Source organism: Grampus griseus (genome assembly GCF_964374135.1).
Source record: "Grampus griseus genome assembly, chromosome: 20".
NCBI classification, from domain to species: Eukaryota; Metazoa; Chordata; class Mammalia; order Artiodactyla; family Delphinidae; genus Grampus; species Grampus griseus.
In genome coordinates this window covers 26924720-26944722 of record NC_139014.1, presented here as the reverse complement: position 1 = coordinate 26944722, position 20003 = coordinate 26924720, and the positions used below count along the sequence as shown (strand labels likewise).

At 46.7% G+C, this 20003-nt stretch overlaps 2 protein-coding genes across 5 annotated transcripts in view; one reads left to right on the top strand and one right to left on the bottom strand.

Annotated features, from left to right (window-relative positions):
• MYO19 (myosin XIX) overlaps nt 1-16082 on the bottom strand; it is a 34622-nt gene extending 18540 nt beyond the window's left edge. For 2 of the 3 annotated variants that reach the window (XR_014298314.1, XM_082678995.1), the window contains exons 1-8: nt 15860-16082; nt 15045-15201; nt 13684-13838; nt 10144-10282; nt 9662-9810; nt 7726-7839; nt 1077-1209; nt 366-435 (exon numbers count right to left, since the gene is read on the bottom strand). Coding sequence is in view for 1 of the 3 variants with exons in the window: in XM_082678995.1 (XP_082535121.1) it covers nt 366-435; nt 1077-1209; nt 7726-7839; nt 9662-9810; nt 10144-10282; nt 13684-13695 (617 nt within the window). In the remaining 2 variants the exon portion in view is untranslated. Of the gene's footprint in view, nt 1-365; nt 436-1076; nt 1210-7725; nt 7840-9661; nt 9811-10143; nt 10283-13683; nt 13839-14011; nt 14075-15044; nt 15202-15859 lie in introns of those variants that run through there. The other variant, XR_014298315.1, reaches the window with a different exon arrangement.
• On the top strand, nt 16080-19723 carry PIGW (phosphatidylinositol glycan anchor biosynthesis class W). 2 transcript variants are annotated; one of them, XM_082678998.1, is made up of 2 exons: nt 16080-16161; nt 17634-19723. In XM_082678998.1, the coding sequence occupies exon 2, from the start codon at nt 17646-17648 to the stop codon at nt 19152-19154; it is 1509 nt and encodes a 502-aa protein (XP_082535124.1). In that variant the 5' UTR covers nt 16080-16161; nt 17634-17645; the 3' UTR covers nt 19155-19723. The 2 variants fall into 2 exon arrangements, with proteins under 2 accessions (XP_082535124.1, XP_082535123.1); XM_082678997.1 differs by lacking the exon at nt 16080-16161 and adding an exon at nt 16550-16637.
• Nucleotides 19724-20003: the final 280 nt, after the last annotated feature.

The following is a 20003-nucleotide window of genomic DNA, read 5'->3' as shown; positions in this document are numbered from 1 at the left end:
TCAGGGGCAGGACCAAGGCCTCTGTACATTGTTTTGCCCCATCCCGAGGCAGGAACAGAGCCCCAGCTTCAAGCTCAGAGGTGTGGCCAAGAGGTGGCAGTTTAGCTAGAAGTCTCTGAGCAAGGGTAGAAGTCAGAACACATGGGCTGCACAGGCACATTGCCCCAGGGTCCCTCAGGCTGGAGGAGTCAGAGTTCTCCAGCTTCAAAGATCACCCTCAGGTTCACTTATCACACATAAAAACATGCCAGGAGGAGCTGAGTTCTGCCCACAGGGGTGGCCCAGGCGGGGCACTGTCCCAGCCACTGTCACCCTCCCCCGCCCCCAGCAGCCAGACTGGCACAGAGACTGGCAGCAGAGATTACCTGTTCAGCTGGAGCTGGATGAACTTCCCAAAGCGGCTACTGTTGTTATTCCTCAGTGTGCACGCGTTCCCTACAGATCACACCTTGTGTTTACAGAGTCCCCAGGGGCTAAGGTGGCCTCAGGTCTGCTGGGGCCAGGTCTCTATCCTCAAGTCACTTAAAGGCCCCTTTGTTGGTTTCCATGTCACAAGGGACAGGACTATGGACTGGGCACTCGGGCTTTAGCAAATGCGATTCAGCTGAGTTAGAACTTCCTGGCAATGAAGTGGAAAGAGCCAATCTAGGCAGTCAGGGACTATTTTCTCTGAAGGAGAAGGATCAAAAACAAGCTGTTACTATTGAGGCAGACGGTAAGGCACAACATCTAGAGTGCCAACATGGACACTAATTGCTGTGCATCCTTAGACAAGTCCCCTTCCCTGAACCATCAAGAAGCTGTTCGGAAGGATGGGGCTTGGACTGGGTGAGCCAGAAGGTCCTCTCCAGCACCACTGCTACACCTGCTTAGGCTAGAGGGAGGGGACGACAGAGTGACATCACCTCTACTGGAAGGAGGCTAAGGGTACCTGGGAGGAAGTTGGGGATCCATGGCAGTGAATGATAAACTATCCTCCACCCCTCTCCTAAAGAGAACACTACTCCTTTCCCTGGAAGGTGGCAAATCCCAGAGGAAATGGGACTGAGGTACTGTGCCGAGGACACCAAGCTCACCGAAAGCTTCCATGACAGGGTTGGAGTTCAAGATTCGCTGTTCGATCCTCTCTGCAATCTTGTGATTTTCCCAGGATGTGGGTGACGCGGCCACCACAGCGTAGAACTTCATAAGGCAGCGGGACGTCCATGTCTGTGGCAGAAACAGCCCTGTGGGAGCTGTGTCCACGTTCCCTCCCACTTCTGAGCCTGCCTGATACAGCCCTCTTTTCCACCATGTGTGTTGCGGACCAAAGGGTGAATGCTGAGTTCAACTGTATCCTTGGTCAAGGCACTTCCCTGTCTGTGAAATGGGGACACTTGCTTCTGCTTCTCCTAGCTCCTGAGGATGCATTTAAGAAATGAGGGGGGCTGGGGCAGAGGAGGACAACCCACCCTGACCTGAGCAGGCTACTGACCTAAGGAGACTTTCCATGCATTTTCTTGCCAACCCTACAGACACAGATGCAATTACATACTACCTGTTTTCAAAATGATGAAACTCAGGCATAGAAAAAATTTAAATTTTATTGAAGAGTACATATCTAGTAAATGATAGGGCTCTGATTTATATCAAGGCAATCTAGTTACAAAATTCTCACTTTTTGTTTTTAATCACCTGAGATGAGGTCTATTTTCATTTTAATTTCCATTTGTTCATTGCTAGGACAGAGAAACAATAGATTTTAATATACTGACTGTACCCTGTCACCTTGATAAACTCCCTACACCTCACTACAAGTTTTTACCTTTGTTTTTGTTTGGTTTTGGGTCTTTTTGGTAGCTTTTTTGGTAAATTCTTTTAGGTCTCCCTCTGAGGTGGGAGGTGCTCCCTCTCTGCTATTTTCTGAAAGAATTTGTATAGAACTGGTAAACACTAATTCCTTAAATACTTGGTAGCATCCATAAAGTGAAGGCACCTGGGCCTGGAGCTTTCTATGAGGAAAGATTTTTTTTTTTTGAAGACTCAGGGGCCCCTGCATATCCATGCTGTGTTACTTCTCACTCCTCATGTCTCTCCTGTTCCCTTTGTGTTTTTGTGTCTTATTCCTTTAGTTCTTTTTCTTTTAATTAATTGATTGATTTATTTATTTTTGGCTGCGTTGGCTCTTTGTTGCTGCACGCGGGCTTTCTCTAGTTGCGAGTGGGGGCTACTCTTCATTGTGGTGCACGGGCTCCCATTGTGGTGGCTTCTCTTGTGGCGGAGTACAGGCTCTAGGCGCGTGGGCTTCAGTAGTTGTGGCTCGCAGGCTCTAGAGCGCAGGTTCAGTAGTTATGGTGCACGGACTTAGTTGCTCCGCAGCATGTGGGATCTTCCCAGACCAGGGCTTGAACCCATGTTCCCTGCATTGGCAGGTGGGTTTTTAACCACTGTGCCACCAGGGAAGCCCTGAGGAAAGATATTTAACGATGACTTAAATTTGTCTCATAGATTTAGATATTCAGGTTATATGTTTCTTCTTATGTGAGCTTCAGCAGTTTGTGTCTTTCAAAATATTTCTCCATTTTATTAAATTGTAGAATTTATTGTAATAGTTAATAAAAATCTCTTATCTGTAGGATCTTTAGTTATGTCTATTCTTTCATTTCTGACATTTGTAATTTGTCTTTCTAAGTTTGACTAGATTTTATTAATCTTTTCAAAGAAATAACCATAGATTTCACTTGCTTTATTATTTTTGTTTCTATTTTACTGGTTTTTTTTTTAACTTTATTTCCTTCTTCTGCTTACTTTGGGTTTACTTTATTCTTTTTCCCTTAGTTTAAGGTAGAGGCTCAGGTCAATTATTTGAGTTTATTGTTTTCGAATATAAGTGTTCAATGTTACAACAAATTTCCTACTAGGCACTGCTTTTTTCTTTTAAGCACAAATTTTGATGTGTTTTGCTTTAATATTCACTCAGTTCAAAGTGTTTTCTAATATCCCTTGTGGTTGCTTCTTTGACCCAAAGGATATTTAGAAAGGTATTAATTTCCAAACGCTTTGGGATTTTCTAGGTATCTTTGTTATTTACTTCTAGTTCAATTCTACTCAGGGCAGAGAACAGTTTGCATTTTAATCTTTTCAAATTGAGATTTGTTTTGTGGTTCAGAAGATAGCCCATGTCAGTTCCATGTGTACTTGAAAAGAATGCACAAATATCAAACTATTAATTTTGATTTTACTTCTTTCAATTGTTTTTGCTTTGCGTATTAATATAATTACTTCAGCTTTCCTTTGATTAGTGTTGGAATGATATATCTTTTCTTATTCTTTTACTTTGAACCTATCTGTATCTTTATAGTGGTTTAAGACATTATATAATTTGAGTCTTGCCTTTTTAAAGAAAACCACTCTGACATTCTCTGTCTTTAATTGAAGAGTTTAGTCCACTTACGTTTAATAATCGCTATGGTTGGGTTTAAATCTACCATCTTATTATTTCTTTTTGAGTTGTTCCATGTGATCTTTGTTACTTTTTTCTCCTTTTATTGCCTCTGGTTGAATTGTGAACTTCTATGATTCCATTGTACCTCTACAATAAATCGTTACTATCTTCACCTTAGAATGAATGATTTTTAAAAGTTAATTTATTCATTCATTCATTCATTTTTTTTGGCTGCGTTGGGTCTTTATTGCTGCGCGCGGGCTTTCTCTAGTTGTGGTGAGCGGGGGCTACTCTTTGTTGCCATGAGCGGGCTTCTCATTGCGGTGGCTTCTCGTTGCAGAGCACGGGCTCTAGGTGCACGGGCTTCAGTAGTTGTGGCTCACGGGCTAGCACAGGCTCAGTAGTTGTGGTGCGTGGGCTTAGTTGCTCCACAGCATGTGGGATCTTCCAGGACCAGGGCTCGAACCTGTGTCCCCTGCATTGGCAGATGGATTCTTAACCACTGCGCCACCAGGGAAGTCCCTATCATTCTTATCTTTGTTCCTCTTTATTATATTTTCCTGCTTCCTTAAAGTTTTTTTTAAGATTTTTTCCTTATGTTTGCCTTCAGCAATTTGACTATAACGTGCCTAGGTGTGTTTTCTTTGTATGCATCCTACTTAGTGTTTCCTGAGCTTCTAGGATCTGTGCTTGTTATCTTTTGCTAATTTTCTAAGATATTACTTCTGACCCACATTCTCTCTTCTCCTGGGACATCAATTACAAGTATGGTAAACCATTTGATATTGTACCAAGGCTCCTGAATGTGCTTTTCTTTTTGTTTTTCAATTTTCTCTTTTTTGTTTTGTTTTGTTTTGGCCACAACATGTGGCACGTGGGATCCTAGTTCCCCAGCCAGGGATCAAACTCGTGACCTCTGCAGTGGAAGCACGGGCCCTAACCACCGGACCACCAGGGAATTCCCCAAATTTCTCTTTATTTTTTGATTTCTATTGACTCACTCTCAAGTTCACTGATGTATTCTTCTGCATGTCTAGTCTGCTAATAAGAGTTGTTCATGCTTTTATCATTTTCACTTAACTATAGTTTCCACCTCTCTCATGAAGAGATTGGAAGAATCTTTTCTGGACATACTGACAAGCTCACAAAACAAGTTATGAACATTCAGGGTCCCACCAGTTTAGAAAGCTATCCATAGTGAGGCCTCCTGTCTATAAACATAAGAGATTCTAATCAGTTGCTTAATGCCTTATTCTGAAGTATGAACAGAAATTCAAGGATCATTAACTATTTGGTAAACTTCTTTTATCTGAATGACAAATATCACAACAAAGGAAGAAAAGGAACTAGAAGGAAACAGAAATGAATTTTGGAAATAGAAATGAAAGGAACAGAAAACAAGTAAAAATCATGAAATATCCTCAAAGATAAGAGAAGAAATAAGACCAGGATGCTGGGGGGAGAATATATTCAGAGAACAAGAAAGAACTCTTAGAATTAAAATTTTTAATAAAAATTCAAAACTCAAAAGGATTGAAGGGTAGAGGATATCTCCCAGAAGACAGGACAAAATATTAAGAGATAGAAGAAAAGATGAGAAAAACAGGATATTAGACAATTTATCAAACTTCCTACTAATACGAATTCCAGAAACGGAAAACAAGGGGAGTAAATTATTATCAACAGATATAGTATTTTCCCAAACTAAAGGACATGAGTTTCAAGGTTAAAAAGACCCACATAAAGTATCCAGAACAGCAAGTGAGAAAAGACACGCCACTGTGAATTTCAATACCTATGGATAAAAAAGACGACCCTAAAAACTTTCGGAAAGAAAACACAAATCACCATTTATGGATTGGGACTTTCAACAGCAACACTCAAAAGAATATATAAGAAAATAACTTATAAATTCAGAAAGAAAATGATTTCCAATTTGAAATTATAATGTCCAGCCAACATGTCAAATTAAGGCAGAATAAACATTTGCAGATGTGCAACAACTCAAAAATATGCCCTCCAAGGAACCTTTGTCAGGAAGCTACTGAAGAATATGCTCCATAAAAACAAGGCAGTAAAGGATGAAGAGGAATCCACTGGGCTCCAACAGCAAGAGATTTATCATAGAACAGATGACAATCTGGATCCCCAGAGTGAGGCAGACAGCTCCCAGGTAATAGCTGTGTGGCAGCAGCCCTTGGCAGCCACCAGTCTGGATGCGAGTAGGAGACGTGAGAACTCTAGGAAGGGCATCGCCAAGAAAAAAAAACACCTGAGGGAATTCCCTGGCGGTCCAGTGGTTGAGACTCCGTGCTTCCACTGCAGGGGGCACGGGTTCGATCCCTGCTTGGGGAACTAAGATCCTGGAAGTGCTGCGATTAAAAAAAAAAAAAAAAAGCACCCGTTGGGTAGGTGTTTTCCAGTTTTGGTGACAAGTTTGATAATGAATTAATAATAGGTATATAGAAACTAAACAAGTGAAAAAGTGGGGGCAATTATTAAGTAGAGGCAAAGAAAAATTACACAAGAAAAGAAATATAATCATAGTATGTTACAGGGCTCTGCTGGGAACAATACATACATACTTGTAATTACAAGTACTATATGTTAACTTACCCAGAAATCGTGATATGTATGTATGTATTTGGGGGCAGGGAAAAAGGGCTAAATCCTCATCAAAGTAGGAAATGAACAGATAAGGTCAAAATTGAAAAATCAATAACTAATAATATAAACACGTTGTTTAGAAATATGGATGGAGACACCCAAACAAACTGCTAAAAGATGTGAAAGCATAGGGCTGAGAGATATGGGGCAGGGTTGCTGTCTTTTTATGTAAGCCTTGTAGTATTGCTTGATTTTTGAGCTATGTCACTATGTTACTATTTTTCAAAAATAAATTAGGGCTTCCCTGGTGGGGCAGTGGTTGAGAGTCCGCCTGCCGATGCAGGGGACACGGGTTCGTGCCCCGGTCCGGGAAGATCCCACATGCCGTGGAGCGGCTAGGCCCGTGAGCCATGGCCACCGAGCCTGTGCGTCCGGAGCCTGTGCTCCGCAACGGGAGAGGCCACAACAGTAAGAGGCCCACGTACAGCAAAAAAAAAAAAAAAAATTAATAAATTAATTAATTAATTAAAATTGAAAAGGATACCAGGCCCAGCCCACGACCACAGTGGCTGTTCAATAAAGGGTTACTGAGCTCTGGTTGCACGGGTCTAGGGCCAGGTCCAGCCTCAGCTGCCCAGAGCAATTCTGGAGGACAATGGGCTCATCCAGGAGCTGGGCATCAGCCCACTACACCGGCGACCTTGATATAGCTCTCAAAGATCCCCTCTTCACCCAAGGCCTAGCCCTCATCCCTAAAGTTTGCTGTCTCCATCTGTTTCCTTGTCTGTCTTTCCCAGTGAGCTAAGAGACTCCTGAAAGCCAGACGTTGCATTTTTCCTCTGTTCCTCCCCTTGCCACTCCTTACTGGCTAGCCCAGAGCCTAGAACCTGGCAGGTGCTCAGTGCTCAGCAATGCTTTCACATGTGAGTGTAGGCAGAGGGGGTTTATGGTCCAAAGAATCCCTTGTGAAGGTAATGCTGAGGAAGGGGTGGGGTGGCTGGTGAGGCTCGATGAGAAAGTGGCGAGGCCTGGGCCAGCGGCCTCCTCTGACAAGCCGTGCAACTCCTCACTCATCCTCGTACAACATTCTGTCTCACCTATTAAGATTTTGCCACCTAGGGACCACATGACCACATCAGGAGATTCTGTCGTTCCCCACAGCTGGCCCAATGCACTGCCCTTGCCATCAAGGGCAACCCAGAGATGCAGGTGGGCTACTTCCTTATTGGAACCCTAACTACTTTTGGAGGAGTGCTTCCACGTGCCCAGCATGCCACCAAGTGCCTTATGCACACTAGTTCATTTAACTCTCACAGAAGTCCCATGAGTTACGTGTTGGTCTTTCCCTCCCTGCCATTTTACACGCGAAAGAAATGAGGTTTGCAAAAGCTAAATATCTTTCTGATGTGCTCTTAAGCACTATGATGGAACCCCCCAACAGCTGACTTTTGTTTCCAATGGTGTCAGAGCTGAGAGAGTCCTTCAATGAGAAAATGAAGGCTCAGAGAAAAAAGAATCTCACCCAGGGTTACAGCAGAGCCGGTGGAAGAGCCTGGACTAGAACCCTGCCTCTTGACTTCCTGCCCAGCTCCCGCCCACTGCTGCACACTGAATCCAAGAGGAGTGACCTCCTCTGCCTCCCTGCCCGTCCAGCCAGTCACGAAGTTGACAGGGTGGGAAAGAGGCCCTCTTACCTTCCCGGCACCACTCTCTCCACTGACGACAATAGACTGGTTGACTGGCTCCATCAGACTCTTGACATTCCTGTAGGTCTGTTCACCCACAGTGAAGATGTGGGGCTTCAGTTTCTGAAACATCAAGGGGTGAAAGGTCATGTGAGCAAACGCCTATCTTCAAGGAGTGGTTGATCCAATGACGGCTGAGATGGGGAGGCTGCCCACAGCAGTGGCAGAGGCTTTGTCTAGAAAAATTTCCTGGAAGTAACAATGTTAGCCCAACTGTGGGCTTTACCCATTCATCTTCTCTCAGTTCGGAAGCAGTGCTGGCCTTGACCAGTCTATGACATTAACACTTTATCCTCCCATCTTATCTTACCTCAACAGTCTTATTCTGCTATTTATTATTTTATGTTATTGTACTTTGCAATTTACAAGAACTTTCTTACAAGGTATTGCCTAAGAAGTCTGTACATTAGTTGGATAGCTAACTATATTTTATAGATGAGAAATCTGAGGTTCAGACAGGTTAAATAACCTTCTCAAGTCCCCACAGCAAATAAGTGCAGCCATGTGATTTGAATTCCAAAGTCACTGTTCTCCTTTCCATCAACGAGTATTAATTGCCCTCAATGTGCTGGGCACTGAGGAAACAGAGGGGACCAGGACATGGCTTTGCCTTTGAGGAAGCAGAGAGTCAGTCAGATATGGGCTCTCTGGCCAGGCCTCTCCTGGCTTCCACTTGTACGCTAACCACGCGTGAGCCAGGCAACCTGCACAACGCACAGCCCACGCAGCACCACCTGGCCAGGAATGACTGATAGGACATCACTCTGGATGGTGTCAGAACCGTCCCTCTCTCCCCCCTGCCCTCACCCCATCCACCTCCCACCTGGACTGTTACAAAGCCTCCAACTGTTCTCTGTCTCCTGTCTCACTTTCCTGAACCCAACTCCCCCAGCTTCCAAGGTAATTATCCCCACAGTCGGCTCCGTTCACAGCCCCACCCCCACGCCTGATGAAGAACCTCTGTGGACACTCTGCCTGCTATGGTGCATCAGACCCTTCAACAGTCCTGGCTTATCTCATCTCCTGCCTCTCTGCAATACCTCCCTCTGGCCAGCAAGTCTGCTCTTGCTTCTCCCTGCACTTTAACATCAACTGGTCTATTCCCTGCCGCACCAGCTCCATCCTCACCGCCACAAGAAGTTACTTGGCAGACTTCCCTGGTGGTGCAGTGGTTAAGAATCTGCCCGCCAATGCAGGGGACACGGGTTCAAGCCCTGGCCCGGGAAGATCCCACATGCCGCGGAGCAACTAAGCCCGTGCGCCACAACTACTGAGCCCGTGCTCTAGAGCCTGCGAGCCACAGCTACTGAGCCCACAAGCCTAGAGCCCATGCTCCGCAACAAGAGAAGCCACCGCAATGAGAAGCCCGCGCATCGCAACAAAGAGAAGCCCCCGCTCGCCACAACCAGAGAAAGCCCGCGCACAGCAACGAAGACCCAACACAGCCAAAAATACATAAATAAATAAATAAACAAAATTTATATAAAAAAGAAGTTACTTGGTATTCCAATCAGTGGAGATGAACATGTGCTGAATTTTTTAGGGCAATCCTTATCACATGTCATTTTATCCTTTTCCCAAAAGAGTGGTTTGTTAAATACACAAATGTACCCTTATAAATTCTTTCCTACTAATAAACTTACAAAGAAAATAAAAATCACCTGTCCTATGTCCCTATTTTAAGTTCCAAAATCAGTTGAACAAATATTTATCTCCAACTTTGCACCTACTGGTATATGTCCAAACTTCTGTGAGCTCCTGGTGGGCAGGGCCATGGCACCAGTAGACTCTGAATGACTACCTGGCTGGTGAATACATGGATAAGGACAGGGTAGCCTAGGGGAGGAGGGGGAGCCCTGAGGCCACAGGCAGCGGTGAGTCTTACCTGGGGCTGAGGAGCAGCGTGGTACTCTTGCATCAGCTCCGGTGAATAGAGCTGAGGGATGGGCTTGAAGGGGTTCAGAGCCACCAGGGTGCAGCCAGCGCTGGTGTAGAACGTGTCTGCCATGTACCGGGCCTGCAGACACCTCAGGACTGAGGCAGAGGTGCCTTTAGCAAACTCTGGCTCAAATGGAGACATAACTGCACATACAAACACCCACCTAACAGCGCTCCCTCTGCAATTAGCCAAGAGCCATTAGATCCCAGCAGCTCCCTGAAGAGTAGGTACAAGATCTAATTAAGCCGAGCCCCACATCTGGAGCAAAGGCTGCACTGGGGAGCCCGGGGGCAGCTGCCAGGCAGAGGTCTGGCTCCAGGTCAGGAGTCCTGCCTGCCTTAGTCTGGCCAGGGGCAGCAGTGCTGAATACCCTCATCACACCTCCACCCACTGGAGACGGCACACTCGAGGAGAGGGGGGGCCCATACCTGTCTCCAGCGTCACAGGATTCACCTTGGTGAGGTCATCCAGCTGGTGCAGCGGGGCCTCCCCGCCCAGGAACTCCTGCAAATCTTCTCTGAGGGATTCCCCGCCGTGGGCATCAGAGCCTGAACTGTGGCCATTAACCTGGGAGGGAGTAACAGGGCCAGGAGAGCTGGGACTCAGACCAGCTGGCAGCTACATAAGGGTGGGGGCCTGTACAGCAGAAAGAGAACAGGCCTCTAGTATCATAGCCTGGTTGTTCAAACTTCAGCTCTGCCACTTACTAGGCCTGTGAGACTCGGTAAGTTACTTAACCTCTCTGAGCCACAGCTTCTTTATTTGTAAATTAGGAAAAATAAAATCAATTCACAGGGCTATTTGGAAGAAAAATAAGAAGACATATACAAAGCACTTAGTCAAGTGCCTGCCACATAACATGTACTCAGTAAATCAATAAATGCTATTCCCTCTCCTCTGCCATGAGTTCCAGCTTCTAGCCGGGCCAGCTACCAGCATTACTGGGCTGGCAGGGGTGGAGCCCAAGGTGGGGGGCTGCTACAGAACTGCAAAGGAAAAGAACCATGGTTTGGCCCTTTTTTGAAAGAGACCACTCAGTTTGAGATGAAAACTCAGCTATGAGGTAGCCCCATGCCTTCAGCAGCTGCCTCTTGGGGCTTAAATTTAGCCTGGTTAATTAATTAGCTCCTGCTGCCCTGGTCTACTTGAGAAGAAGCCTGGCTCAGAAGTCAGATGAGGCCAAGAACGAGCACCAAGGGGAAGTGGCCCTTTCTCCCTCTCCCTTGCCCATCCTCGATGCCAACACTTTCCAAATGTTTCCTCTCCCTGTTTTCCTCCTGTGATCCCATTGCTCCTCTTTTCTCTCTGGGGGCTGCAGGAAAGATGGTGTGAGTAATAAAAGAAGACAGTAACTTGGCTGAAATCTGCTTCTGGAGGAAGGGGTCCGTGATATAATGTGTGGGTTTCTAATGATACTACTTAACCTTAGAGTTCAAACCCTCAAGCCAAGGAGGCAAGTGTCATTTGAGAGGCCCAGTAATAGTTTCTTTCCAAAGATGTTGCTTGTTCTCTGAACTTGGGCCCACGATGATGAATGTACAAAGCAGGCTCTTGGCCTCCAGGATAACTGCCAAGGTCAGAGCATGACTGGGTCTATGCGAATCCCTCTGCTCTACGGGAAAAAAGAAAATCACTCACAAAGCCATCCATAATTTTTTTTTTTTTTTTGCTTTTTTTTTTGGCTGCGCTGGGCCTTTGTTGCTGCGCGCGGCCTTTCTCTAGTTGCAGTGAGTGGGGGCTACTCTTCGTTGCGGTGCACGGGCTTCTCACTGCGGTGGCTTCTCTTGTTGTGGAGCACGGGCTCTAGGCGCGTGGGCTTCGGTAGTTGCAGCACACGGGCTCAGTAGTTGTGGCGCACGGGCTTAGTTGCTCCACGGCATGTGGGATCTTCCTGGACCAGGGATTGAACCCATGCCCCTGCACTGGCAGGTGGATTCTTTTTTTTTTTTTTTTTTTGGCAGGCGGATTCTTAACCACTGCACCACCAGGGAAGTCCCTCATCCATAATTTATGAACAGCTCTTATCCTTCCAGAGAGGCAGCTGAGTATCATGGTCCTTGACTTGGACTTGAAAGCTAGATTGCCTGGGTTTGAATCCTGATTCTACCACTTCCTAGCTGTACAATCTTGTGTAAGTTTCTTAATCTCTTTGTGCCTCAATTTTCCTCATCTGTAAAATGGGAATGGTGGTAGCATCTACCTCATAGATGCTAACAAGCACATAAAGTATTTAGGAAAGGCATCTGGTCTCTTCCACCAAAAGTTAGCTATTATAATATAATTTTGTTAAAAGCAGTCCTTCTAATTAGGCAATAACATATTAAAGGCCTTAAAACTACGTATGTCCCTTAAGCCTGCAATTCTTCTTCTAGAACATGATCCTATGCAAAGGTCATAAAAATGTTCAGTATATATAGAGACATTTACAACTGCAAAACAATTGAAAATAACCCAAATGTCCAAATAGTAGCTTAAATTATAGTACATCCTTACAATGGAATAAAGCAGATTACAAAGAGAATGATACCTTTAAATATTTTAAAAATACATATTTAGGGAAAAAAATCTAGGATATTCTCTGAAATGTCGGTTATCTCTGGGCAGTACAATTATGGGTAACTTCAATGTTCTTTTTGCTTACCTATATTTCCCACATTGCTTATAATGAACTTGACCTTGAATAAGTCACTTAACTGCTCTGAGCCTTATCTCCAAAATGGGGATATAATAGCACTATATATATAATATGGTATCTTTCTCAAGGACTAAACAAAATTATATGTGTAAAATGCTTAGTACAGTGCCTACTATACAGCAAGGGCTCAACACAGAGCAGCTGCTAGTACAGTTACGATAAATGTTACTGCTTTTTAAATAAGAAATGAGTCAAAAATGGACAATAAAAAAAGCCCAGAGCAGATGACTGTCCTGCATGCTTCTCTCCAGCCTTCAAGCCTGTTTCATCAGCCAAAAGGCTGGGAGAAGGTCAAGTAGCAGAGTCTACCATGACTCCCTTGAGGCTGGCTGACCTCACTCTCAGTTATCCTGCCTTACCTGCCTAGGACTCCACTAGACCGTGATCTCCTAAAGGGCAGGAATCATCTGCCTCAGGCCAGTGGCAACACTCAGTAAATACAAATTCAGCAAATATCTACTGGCATTGTCTTTGGACCAAGAGGTGCATGTGAAGGATGATATGGGTATGAGATAGGGCTCCACAGTGAAGGGCAGGACGGGGGCCATAGAAGCCTTTCAGAGGCTGAGGCCTGGAGTAAGGGCAGGTTTCAAGTCCCTACAGCAACCCACCGTGGACTCCATGATCCATTCATCAGAATTCTTGTATATTTCCACATAGGTCCTCTTCTCTCACATTTCTGCACAGGCTGACCTCTTGGCCTGGACTGCTTATTTCCTTCTCCACCTGGCTAATTCCTACTTTTTTTTTTTTTTGCCACACTGCATGTCACGCAGGACCTTAGTTCCCAACCAGGGATTGAACCCGTGCCCCCTGCAGTGGGAGGGCGGAGTCTTAACCACTGGACTGCCAGGGAAGTCCCAATTCCTACTTATTCTTTAAGGCTCAGCTTCAAGGAACACCTCCTCTTGGAGGCCACAGCCTTCCTTGCCTGAATAACTCAGGCTGTGAGGGACATCTCTCAGGACTCCCTCACCAGCTCAGGCTTGTAAGGTCACCAAAACGCCCTAAGGATTCCCTCACCCAGCCCATCTTACCCATCCCAGGGAAAAGAACTAAAAACCACAACAGGGGAGATTCAAATTAGGTATCAGGAAGAGCTTCTTGGAAACAGGTGAAAGGCACTGGAATGACTATCTGAAGACAGAAAAGAAGAAAGACCTTTAAGGGGTCTTTCCCTTCTTTCCAGGTCAGAGCAGTGGAAGCTTCATTCAGGTAAATGAAAGATGCGGAGGTGCCTGAGGGCCAGGGTTATCGAAGGGTGAGGGTTTACCTGCTGGAGCATCCTGCTTCAATGTGGTCAGCCAGGGTTCTGGGTCGCAGGCACAAGGAGTGCTATCCACCTGGTCATGGGGGCACAGGCTGGGGCATGAGTCCTGCAAAGGGCTCAGTTCTTGAGGAATCTCTGAGACGAAATCACCCTAGAGCCTGTGGCATGAGAGGGAAGACAAGGGGCACACACAGGTGATGGCTTCTCCAGGGTGACTCACTCCTGCTCCTCACACCAAACGGGAAGAACCAAAATGAGAACCCGGGTGAGCCTGGGCAGAGAGGGAGAGTCTGTGCCGCCCCCTGCCGATGAGGGAACAGGGGAAACTTACAGGAGCCTCCAGAGGCGCCCTGGGCTCCTTCAGGGCCAGTTTTACTACGGGGTGTGAGGTGGGGCTGCAAATCTTCTGAGTCAGCGTGCCATGCAGGATGAGGACACCGGAAGACAGAGATGCCTCGTGCCCTATCCTCTCCAGCACACAGAAATGTCCTGTCTTAGTACCGTCAGTAGTCAGTGGGGCAGGGAGACTGGAGTCAACTTTTGATGTTCCAGGAAAGTTGCTGTGTGGGACGGAAGCCACAGCTCAGTACTTCACTGGTAAGCCATCACACCTTCCCCACGCACCTTCATTCCTCATCTTGTCTACCTCACAAGGAGTGGCTGTGAAGGGCAACCAGGTGAAAGCACCCTACAAAGTACAACTCCGAATATTCATTCAGAGGGGAAATATTGTTAGTACTAAGGATGGAGGATCCATTTGGGAGCACTAATCAAGTGGAACAGTTCAGTGTCAACTTTAAGAAGGCGAAGATTTCAGAGGAGGGGAACCCGTCCGAGAGAGCCGGTGTTGTGAAGCTGAGCTTAGGCCAATCTCTGAAAAACTGTAAGTGACTCACAAACTTGGAATTTCCCAGGCTTCACACCTTCCCAGCAAGGAAGGATGAGGATGAGAATGAGGGGTGTCAGTAATGAATTGACCTTGGTGGAGACTTTCTTGAGCCCCTGAATACATCCAGCCTTTGAAAGACCTCAGGGATAGGGGCTGCCATGGAAACTGGAAAAACGACAATTCAGGCAGAAGAGGGCATCAGGACTGTGGTGGACACATTCACCCTGGACACTGGCTGGACCCCATCCAGGGGACAGCCACGCAGAGGGCTCCAGAGACTCAAGGCCAACAAAGTTCCCTCAACTAGAAGCTCATCTTAAGAGAGAGGATCAGGGGGGAACACAACAGATTGTAGGGTTAGAATCCAAAGCCCACAACCCCTCAAAAGCAGCCTTATTCCGTTCCCTCATTTGCGAAAAGGACTACTAATACCCAGACCTCACAATGCTGAGTTAAGGATCAAATGGGATAGTACCTCTGAGACCGCTTTGCAAATGCTGGTTATTATGACGCAGGGTCCACTTCTTGCCAGAATCAAGTCAGATTAGAGCGGTTTTCTCCAGTTCTCCCAGCTCTTGCTCCCTGTCGGCTTCGCGATTACCAGCCAAGAATTTCTGGTAAGGGAGTGACCACTGTGGGCAGGAGGGAGACGGTAATGAATAGATGAAAACCCCTAGTCAGGGCAGGTGGCAACCTGAACAACAGCTCTCCCCGTCCCTCCTCCCCTCCAGCCTCCGGTTCTCCTCGGCTCAGACGACAGTGGGAGGGCAGACAAGAAGAGCAGGGTAAGGGTCCTGGGAGCCCCGCCCCCAGGTTCCCGGCGGGAACGGACACTCCTTGTCCCCGCGAGGTGCCCGCCGGGCCCAGGGCTGGGATGCCGCTCCGGAAGCACCTGGCACGGGGACAGTATGTCCTTCCTGGGAAGGTGGACGTGACCCCAGCCAAGGGCACGGCTGCCCCGACGCCTCCCGGGGCCAGCCGCCCCCTCCCAGGTCCCTAGCCAAGGAGAGGAGAGGAGCGGGACCTTTCCCCTACCCCGGGCCGCCTCCTGCCGGCTCGGTGGTGAGTGACTATGAAAGGTTCTTGTTCTGGAAAAAGGCAAAGAGCTGGGCTACCTCTTCCTGGGATACGAGAGGGTCAAAAAGAAAAGGCAAAGGGAAGGGAAACGGCGCTTTGGAAAGGGGAGGGAGAGACGCCCCCCTTCTTCCCCAGCGCCGCGGGGGCCCACCGGCCTCCCCTGTCCCTTCGGGCACGCAAAGGGCTTCGGACCCGGCTGGGGGTGGCACTCACCGATCCCACGGCCTGAGCCGCCCAGCGTGCGGCCCCCGCCGGCCAGACTGGAAAGGCAGACGGGCGGGCCCGGTGAGGCGGCGGGAAGAGCCCGGGTAGGGGAGGGCGGAGGCGGGGTCAGGAGCCAGCCGGAGAGGAGGAAAAGCAGGGAACGCCGGGTCGCAGCCGCGGGCTGCAGCTGGGGCCAAGTGCCTGGGAGCCGGCACGCTCCTCCCTTGGGGCGGGGCGCACGTGGCTCGTCCGGGGCGCCGGCATCCGGAGTTGGGGGCTTGCTCCAGGACAAAATATTCTGAGAACCTGGGGTAAGATGCAGAAGAGAAGGGAGGGAGGGCTTCAGGGCCTCCGGGCCCTGACGGGGCTGTGGGTCTCGCCGTAGGGAGACCAGGCGCCCTGGCCACCCCCACCCCCCACTGACGAGGCCTCGCCGTGGGGTCTGAGGGCCAGTAGTGAGGTGCGGGAAACGCCCTTCCCGCCCGAGCTCCTCTTACCGACCTGCCGAAGGCCAAGGCCCGAGAGCACCTGGGCTAGGCAAGCCCTTGACAGGGAAGGACGCGCACGGGGAGCCTGCTGGGCGTGGGAAACGCGCACCGTCGTGGGCGGGGACGCGCGCGGGGGGCCGGCCCAGAAACGCAGGCCGCCCGGCGTCGGCCGGAAGCGCTGTTCGGGAGGCGGAAGCGGCTGGCTCGCGCGTGTCCCGCCCTTGCGGGGGTATCCCGTGCCCCGGCACTCTTACGGGTCCCTCTACCTCTGGGCGCAGAGACCACCAAGAACACGTGAGGTATAACGGCCGGCGCGGCCGGGGTGCGTGTCTGTCGGGAAAAGCGCTCTTTTATTTTTAAAGGCCAGCAGGTTTGGATCGATTTGTTCTCGGGAGGTAATGCTGCTGGGCCCAGATAGGCCATTACGCATGCATGCATTCTTTTATTCAATATGGTTCTTGTTTGGCCAACAAATGTGTTCTTCCCAGGTGCCACGTTTCAGACATGGATATGTGGCAGAGAGGTGTTTTATATCCCTTTAAAACAATTAACACTAGTGTGTACTTTACGGCCCCTACTCCTCCTCCACGATTAGCATCCATTCTACCTACCTACACCTTAACCTGTAAATGAGGTAAGGAGTAGCCTGGGGCTCAGGAGATAACTGGAGGATTCGCATTTTGTACTAGAGGCAGGAGGTTCAGAGAGGCTCAGGACAGAAACCCGGGCCCCCAACTCCAAAGTATACTTAAATACCTTCTCTTTCCCTGTCCCTCTTCTCCTCCCGTCTCAGATTTGACTCTAAATCATTAGTGAGGTATATTCAATTTTCATTATATTATCTTCATGACCTTTACATGCTTTGTAGTAGGAATTTCTATCCTACCGTGAGTCCACTCTCAGGTTATGTATCTCAAATTCACTTTCTTTGTGAGTCTGTCTTATACTGAGAATAGCTAAAACATTTTAACCAGTAATTTCATACTATTAGTATGACATTCTTATCCTCAGATATTAGTGTTAGGCTTCTTCCAGCAGTCCTTGTAAGGGGAATCGCAAGTCCTAGGTTCTGCTCCGAAACTCAGGAATAAGAGTAAAATCAAGTCAGGTGCATATTTATGCAAATTACCAAGTCATGTACATATATATGCCAGTTCCACAGGAACGTTGCTTTCCACAAATGCATCTTAGTTCTCCTACCAGGGATCAAACCCGTGCCCCCTGCAGTGGAAGCAAAGAGTCTTTAACTACTGGACTGCCAGATTAGCCCCATCCCTTTGCTCTTGTTTTCACAGGAAGAAGAAAAAATGTCTCAAAAGCAGATGAAGGAAGCTTTTGTCAGTAACCACAATGGAACGAGCGTGCTGGAAATCACCGAGGGCTTGTGCTTACCTGCACTCTGTATCCTGTGTAGAGGGCTCCTGATCATTGTCTCACAGCACTTATGTTGTTCTTCACATACCTGGAGAACTCGATTCTTCATTGACTTTGCTTTCCTAATAGTTCCCCTGGTGACCACTTTGACCATTTTCGCTTCATTTGTCCTCCTTGAGTATCTCATTGTAATTATCTTTGGGGCAGGGCTGCTCTATGAAACATACTGCAGGAGAACTTGCTATGCCAGAATGCCTGTCGGGAAAATCCTTGAAAAATTCTTGAAAATTAGTATAGAATCAGAATACATTCCAGCCATCTCCTGTTTCCGTGTAATTAACAGTGCATTTACTGCTGTTGCCATTTTGGCTGTGGACTTCCCTCTTTTTCCCAGAAGATTTGCCAAAACCGAGCTCTACGGGACAGGAGCAATGGATTTTGGAGTAGGAGGCTTTATTTTTGGGACTGCAATGGTTTGTCCAGAGGTTAGGAGAAAATATACAAAAGGGTCCAGACTTTATCTTACAAAGTCATTGTACTCTGTTTGGCCATTAGTCTTCCTAGGAGTGGGACGATTAGTCATTATAAAATCCATAGGCTATCAGGAACATTTAACTGAGTATGGAGTTCACTGGAATTTTTTCTTTACCTTAATAGTTGTGAAATTGATAACATCACTGCTTTTGATTATTTTTCCCCTAAATAAATCCTGGATTGTGGCTATCAGCATTACTGTATTCTACCAGTTAGCCCTTGATTTTACCCCACTGAAAAGGTTAATTTTGTATGGCAGTGATGGCAGTGGCACAAGGGTTGGTTTATTAAATGCCAACCGAGAAGGAATAAGCTCTACCTTGGGGTATGTGGCAATACACATGGCTGGTGTTCAAACAGGATCATACGTACTTAAAAAAAGATCACATATCAAAGACTGGATAAAAGTAGCATGTTGTATTCTATTGACAGCTATTGGCTTCTTCATATCTCTTTACATAGTTCAGGTAAATGTAGAAGTAGCATCTCGAAGAATGGCCAATTTAGCCTTTTGTATTTGGATAGTTGCTTCTTGCCTGATCCTTCTTAGTAGTTTATTACTGGGTGATATAATTTTGAATTTTGCCAAATTTCTAATTAAAGGGGCAACAGTACCATGTTCTTGGAAAATTATCCAGTCACCTGCTGCAAATAGAAAGTATTCAGAATCTCTAGTCTCTGAAGCTGAAAGAAAGGAACCCACTCTTTGTTTAATCACAGCAATGAACAGAAACCAGTTAATTTTTTTCTTGCTGTCAAATGTAACAACTGGCCTAGTCAACCTGTTGGTAGATACATTACACAGCAGTACCTTGTGGGCCTTATTTGTACTCAATCTCTACATGTTTACCAACTGCTTAGTTATATATGTGCTGCACTTGCAAGATAAGACGGTAAAATTTTGGTGATCAGTACAGGTAGTATATGTTTTGAGCAATATTATTTTAATGAGGAAGAATAAATACAAAATGGGCTTTTGGCAACTCAGTGTTAAGTGTATTTTATTATAAAATTTTCATTCCTACTCTAACAGTAGTGATGCTTAATATTTTAAATGTATCTCAACACCATGTAAAACAAACCAATACAGAAGAAACAAAGCCTCTTGACTTGTTAGAATATTTATAAATTTCAGTATTTTAAAGAAACTGTTGTGTTTACAGTTGTGATACTGGAAGATTGGAGGGTGAGGAGGAGGATTTTTACTTTCCATCTTTTTTTTTTAAAAATAAATTTATTTTATTTTGGGCTGTGCTGGGTCTTCATTGTTGCACACGGGCTTTCTCTAGTTGTGGTGAGCGGGGGCTACTCTTCGTTGCGGTGCACGGGCTTCTCACTGCGGTGGCTTCCCTTGTTGCGGAGCACGGGCTCTAGGCGCACAGGCTTCGGTAGTTGTGTGGCTCACGGGCTCAGTAGTTGTGGCACGCGGGCTCTAGAGCGCAGGCTCAGTAGTTGTGGTGCACGGGCTTAGTTGCTCCGTGGCCTGTGGGATCTTTCTGGACCAGGGCTTGAACCCGTGTCCCCTGTATTGGCAGGCAGATTCCTAACCACTGCGCCCCCAGGGAAGCCCCTACTTTCCATCTTATATCACCTATTATTCTGTATTTTTTATTGTATGTATTTTATAACATTTACATTAAAATCTCAGTTGTGGAACTGTCAACACTACTGCTCAATTTTAGTCTTTAAGAAACCTCAGTATAAGAAAGCAAATGTTTAAAATCAAATACTTATAAAGTCAGAAAACAGTTAAATCC